General features: G+C 41.4%; 1 protein-coding gene across 2 annotated transcripts; it reads left to right on the forward strand.

The window, feature by feature from the left end:
• The first annotated feature begins 156 nt into the window (after positions 1–156).
• Positions 157–4,792, forward strand: gatd3l (glutamine amidotransferase class 1 domain containing 3, like). Of its 2 annotated transcripts, XM_063489235.2 has the most exons (7): positions 157–377; positions 463–515; positions 600–713; positions 804–935; positions 1,065–1,157; positions 4,285–4,450; positions 4,555–4,792. In XM_063489235.2, the coding sequence occupies exons 1-7, from the start codon at positions 261–263 to the stop codon at positions 4,687–4,689; spliced, it is 810 nt and encodes a 269-aa protein (XP_063345305.1). In that variant the 5' UTR covers positions 157–260; the 3' UTR covers positions 4,690–4,792. The 2 variants fall into 2 exon arrangements, with proteins under 2 accessions (XP_063345305.1, XP_063345304.1); XM_063489234.1 differs by having other exon boundaries at positions 4,285–4,792.
• Positions 4,793–6,118: the final 1,326 nt, after the last annotated feature.

Genomic DNA, 6,118 nt, shown 5'->3' on the forward strand with positions numbered 1-6,118 from the left:
ATCAGATAAATAAACAAGGTATTAATAGGAAAGAGTGTTCATGAGGAGGAGAGTAAGTCAGTCAAGGCGAACAAGAGACGGCTCTTCTCAGAAGACAGAGCTTACGTGGTAACGTCACTTAGCCCCACTCTACAGGTATATATACGGACAACCTCGTTGACATCAACACCACGACCATTAAAAGTCTCTACGTGGCTCGGTGGTAAAACTGTGAAGTCTTTTTTATTTTTATTCTACAACAGTGAGATTGAAGCTAAATCATGCTGGCAACCAGGGCTTTGCTGTCAAAACAAACGCTGGCTGTTCTCTCTCGCCAGCCTGCCTGCTTTGTGCACCAGGGTGACTACGGCAACTGGGGAAATACTAACGTTGCAGTGGTAAGTGATGCAGATCAGTCTGGGAGAAAGGAGCAGATCCACGGGTGTGGGTGTAGTTGTTATTTGGTGAGTCCATGTGTTTCAGGTTTTCTCAGGATGTGGATGGTGGGACGGTACTGATGTCCATGAAGGGGTTTAGTGAGTATCACTCCTGCTGAGGTCAGGAAATGCACATGACTGAATTAACACAGGCAGATGGTAATGCACCCCTCTTGTCTTCAGCACCATGTACCACCTGAGCCGTAACGGCGCCCGCTTCCAGATGTTTGCTCCAAATCAACAGCAGATGCACGTGATTGACCACATGAGAAAGCAACCTGCCTCTGGAGAGAACCGGTAGGCCTCGAAGATGGGCGCAGTGGGCGTTTTGACTTTGTCTATGGTTACGTGGGTGCACTTTGTGATGAATTCTGTCCATCCCCACAGGAACATGATGATGGAGGCAGCCCGCTTCAGTCACGGACAGGGAATGACGCAAATGCAGGACCTGTCCAAGCTGGACGTCAACAGCTTCGACGCCGTCATCTTTCCAGGAGGCCATGGAATCATCAAGAATCTGTGAGGAATGCTGACATGTGAAGAAATCACTCTGAGACCGGCTGGTGTAAAACAGAGTTAGGATTAGATACAACACAAGTTCGTATTACATTAAAAATGAACCACTAATTATTAGTTTTTACTCTTCAGATCCTCTTTTATGAAGGACGGCAAAGACTGCAAGCTGCACGGCGACGTGGAAAGGGTGCTTAAGGATTTCCATCGTTCACGCAAGCCTATCGGGTGCGTATGATCTGAGCAATATTCACTCCGGCAGTACTGATGGAGCATTTGATAAATCATGAGGCCACTTTAAAGACCGCCAGTGAGTTCTGGCACACTTTAAATCAGATTATGTTAGATTACTTTAAACTATTTAAAGATTTAAACAATCCCTGTAATGGAATTGGGACAATGGAGAGGCTGTAAAAAGGAAAACAGTCAGGCAGTGAATGCTGAGCTGCTGACTGAGAGACTTCATATTTACAGTGTTGCAGATTCTGTTAGTAGTTACTAATATGATCTTATTAAGTAAAAATGATCACATCGCATCCTTAAAATTTGTTAATCATTTCATTTCCTGCGAGTAAAGCTTTGCTCATGGAAATCTGACGTCTACTGTGGAACAGTGAAACTACAGAGAATAGTCAGTGTGTTAAAATAACAAACTCAGTCGAGAAGAAAAGCTGCATATAATTAAATAAGTGATTGAGAAGATTTACAAAGCTTCTGCTAAAAGTTTCCTTATTGGCTCTCACTGATCAGAGCAGACAGCAGGACAAGCAGAGTCCTAAGCTGACATCGAGGAACATGAGGGCAGGCAGATCACACAAATCCTACAGTTCAAAGCAGACAGGACAGTCTTGGTACTGACACTCAGGTGTTGTTCAAAAAGTAAAAAAAGGAAAAAGAAAGAAAAAAAAAAATCAGGATCACAATAATCTATGAAAATCTCCAGGTTCATGTAACCCCTCTTACTTTAGTGCTTTTTTTCAGTTAATCCAGTGCTAATTTTTTAAATTAGCATTGGATTAACTTCATCCTGATCCGGATTCAAACTGTATGAGACGACCAAATCCCGATTGCGCCTGTTCTAAATGGGACTACATACATTATGACAGTGCAGGGTGCTGGCTGTGGCTTCTGGGTATTCTGAACTCACGTTTTAAATCATAAGATCATAATGATCCTCATTTATGGAGAGAACAGATTTTTAAAGCTGGCTTTCCTACATGAGTGTGTACTTCCACTTTTTTTGACTGCTGCACCTCAGATGATTGTGTCATTGCAGGCAGTCCTGATGTATGACAGGGCTGATTTTCTGGTTAGAGAAACCTTTTTTTCCCACTTTACTGCAGTAAAACGTCTATACATAGCCTAATGTTTACCTAATCTACATGAACTCTCCAACTGTTGGTTTATTTGATCGATTTTAAACTTTTATTACATTTTCTTCACAGAATCCCCCCAAATTCACTCTTCTGTTGGGATTAGGATAATCCAGATTTTTTTTTTCTTTTTTGGATCAATAACCCAATCGCACTAAAAAGTTTTGAACGAGGCTAGATTACGTAATGTAATCTGATTACAGAATGCCTTTTTGTCTTTTGAAAACATCCGTTCAGACTGCTTCTGACCGGTTTGGCCTTGGTGACTGCGTTGGCGCAAGGGCACTGATGAGGTGATGAGCAGTGGCTGCGCAGACAGGGAACAGGGAGCAGAAGGCCTGGTCAAAGGTCACAGGAGATGCGGGATTACAGGAATTAAAGAGTGGAGTTGGAGGCTGAGTAGGGTTAAAAAGTACTCTTGACCGCGACCCAGAGAGGACTAATCCTTTCCTACTGCCATTAATGCTACAGAGGAGTCGGAGCCATTACAGATTATTTAAAGACTAAAACAGCCATCATTTGTAGCCATTCTACCATCAAGAGCAAAGGCCTTCAAATGTTTTGCAAGCTGTGTAATTTGGGAGTCAGTATCACTGTCAAAATGATGACATGTTTCTGTTGCAGACGGGAGCCCTGCTGCCTCCATATAACACCCCCTCCATTGTTCTGTTTTGTCAGAGCTGTAATTGAGTCTTTAAATCTGAAAACGATCTGCCAACAAAACAAGCAAACCTATATTTAGAATCACGCCACCTTTCTTAAACCGAGAATTTAGTGCCTGGGGGGCATAATGAGTACTCCGCAATGCGCATCTCCATCCATGGCACAAACCCTCCAGCTGCAGCTTCATGCAGAAAAAAACCCCTTAGCTTTTCAGTGCAGTGCCACGATGTCTGACAGGCAGATCAAAAGGTGCAAAGAGTGGCGAGGAAATATTCAGTGTCTGTGAAGACCGCGGCTCGCAGGCAGCACTCTTAAAACTCAAATACCTGCGCAGTGCATTAGAAACTGCTCTCATTTCTCCTGAGAAATAACTGAACAGTGCTTCATGCATGTCTGTATTTAGCTTTGTTAACAGTATTTAAAAATGTGGGTAGAATAGAGAATGATGTATCCTGTCTGTCAGAGGTGGGTGGATCAATCGAAGTATCGATAGTATTGATACCAATGCTGGTATTGGTATCAGATTGAGTCTGGTAATAGGAACGACACTTTATTTCTGCCCTCTAAGTTCAGTATGTAGCCCAATGAATTGGATTGATGCATTATTAATGAAAACATATATTAAATTAAAAAAATGTTTATAAAAAATCTACACAAAATAAAAAACTTTTGGTTGTCATGGTTATTTTATTTATAGCCTTTAGCACATTTAAACAACAGAAGCTGATCCAACGTGTTTCAGAGACAGGCACATTTATATCCCAGCTCTGAAACAAACCCAGTTTCAAAATACATGAGTTTTGTTGTCTTAGCTAATAATTGTAGAAAGTAAAAATGACTGTGACTGTGTTTAGAATTTGCAAACTGATGATGTTTTATCTCATAAATCATGACACACCGCTCTCCCAAACATAAGCTGTCTTTATAAGTTATCAGTATCAGTACTGCTATCTGCAATGCTGGCCTTGTATTTTCCTGGCATCGGATGGATGTCAACATTTGTAGTATCACAAGATACTACTGCCTGTCATCGGTCAAGAGTATGGGTATAAATTGCAGATTAAGTGATGGCAAACGTCCACTCAGCTTCTATTCCCTTTTTCCAAATTAAAACTTTGTTTTTTGGGGGCTTTAATTTGCTGTTAAATGATCATATTAATCCTAATCTAGCCACCAGTTTTGTGGTGTCACACCAAATCAGTGCTGCTCTAGGAGAGACTTTCTTTTCTCAGGACTCAGTCTCTCCTGTCTGGCTTACACCGGTAAGTCTCCCACCCTGACCGACCTCAGACAACTGTCCTCTCCTGCTCCTGTTTCAGACTCGCCAGCATGGCTCCTGTGCTGGCCTGCCGTGTGCTGCCGAGCATTGAGGTAACCATGGGTTACGAGCGAGACGACAACACCCGCTGGGGACACTGGCCAAACACAAACATGGTGCAGGCTGTGAAGGGCATGGGTGCTCGCCACAACGTCCGTGAGCCATATATATCCTTCCCAAGGTTTCTGTTCAGTATTAATATCAGTGAAAAATATTCTCTTTGTCATTATCCTGATATAACCTCTGATTTGACCTTAACCCTTTCCTTTACGAAGCCTATGTGGATGAGAAGAACAAAGTGGTTAGCACTCCATCCTTCATGTGGGAGACTGACTATCACTATCACTATATATTTGATGGTATTGGAAATATGGTCAAGCATGTCATGCGCATGTCAACCAAGTGAAGTGACATCTGGAGAAGAAACAGTGTTACCGCAAAATATACACCTGTGTACTGTGATGAATTCTTACCTGAAACAATAAAAAATAGTTTAGTAAAACAGCAAATGCTGTGTGTTGTGTAATCTTGTTTGGTCAATATGTGAGCTGAGGATGGGGATAGAGACAGCCACTGAGAAATCCACTGCGCTTCCTCAAAATAACAAGTCAGAGTTTTAATAGCAAGTGTCCTCTTTTGGTACATTTGTGCTCTTAACTGCTGATTTGGGAGCACGAGGAAGCACCATCACAGCTACTTCCACCAACTTAACAGCTAAACATCACATGGAGAAAATAATTAATGGTTTTGATCCCAAAAAGTGTAGATAGGATCTACACCTCGAGTGTAGGCAAAGTCTAATATTGCACAAATACCCCGACATTTTAAGTCCTTAAATCAAACTGTGATTCAGCTTTCTGCAGAACACTGCCTACACTCACAATAGTTAGTCATGTAAAGAAAAGTAATCTTGGGAAAAACTGGGAACAAAGGTAAGTGGCAGTTAGTGCCTGTCAATCAAAGCACTTAGTTAACTGAGCAGCAAATGAGCTTCTCTGTAAATGCAGACATTTTGTCAGTTTGCTGGTTTGGAGTATTCAGGTGTGTGTTAAAATAATCCCACAGTGTTCCCAGGAGTGACATCCCAGCAAATTCACCCCAAGGTCAGACCACGCAATGCTGAGAAAAACTGGGAAAAACCCAACAGCTACATCAGACTCTAGAGACCTCAATTAGTTGATCTTAGTCTGTCGTTAATGTTAAAGCTTATAACAGTATAATTAGAAAAAAACTGAACAAGTAGTGGAGATGCCTGGCCATGTTTGTTAAAGAAAAAAACAAACATCAGCACAAACACCTCACACCAACTGTCAGGCACGGTGGGGAAGCGATAATGATTTGGCCACAGGACCTGGGCACTTTCTGTAAGACCTCCACAAAGTCATGCAGAAAACAGTTACTTCATTCCATTGCTGCTTAAGATGGTTCTGCAAGCTGCAAGTAAGTAGAGTCTAACAGAGCCTCTGAAATACTTTTAATATAAAAGATAAAGCTGACTTGACTTTCTGTCATTTTGAAAACACTGGCAGCCTCATACCTACAGGTTTGCTATAAACAAGCTTTGGTAACACTTTATAACATGGTCCATGACTAAAGGCGTAATTCCTCTGTATTTAAACAGAATATGAATTTATTTTACTTGAAATTACAATCTAATTACATTTACTTACAAATACTTAAAGGTAGGTGCGTTAGAGAGTAACAAAACAGACTCCAAACCTTTTTATTAATCCGGGTTTACACTGAATAGGTCCTGTTGTTTTGTTTTTGCTGTTTTCACTGTCTTTAAGGTATTGTAAACCTACACAGGGTTTTAATGCTGTTGTCTTATTAAG

Source organism: Pelmatolapia mariae, linkage group LG12 (genome assembly GCF_036321145.2).
Source record: "Pelmatolapia mariae isolate MD_Pm_ZW linkage group LG12, Pm_UMD_F_2, whole genome shotgun sequence".
NCBI classification, from domain to species: Eukaryota; Metazoa; Chordata; class Actinopteri; order Cichliformes; family Cichlidae; genus Pelmatolapia; species Pelmatolapia mariae.

Excerpts from the sequence above, each read along its gene's own strand:
- gatd3l (XM_063489234.1), top strand. The coding sequence starts at position 261 with ATGCTGGCAACCAGGGCTTTGCTGTCAAAACAAACGCTGGCTGTTCTC. Across the intron at positions 378-462 it reads GAAATACTAACGTTGCAGTG|GTTTTCTCAGGATGTGGATG; the intron begins GTAAGTGATGCA and ends CATGTGTTTCAG. Across the intron at positions 714-803 it reads CCTGCCTCTGGAGAGAACCG|GAACATGATGATGGAGGCAG; the intron begins GTAGGCCTCGAA and ends CCATCCCCACAG.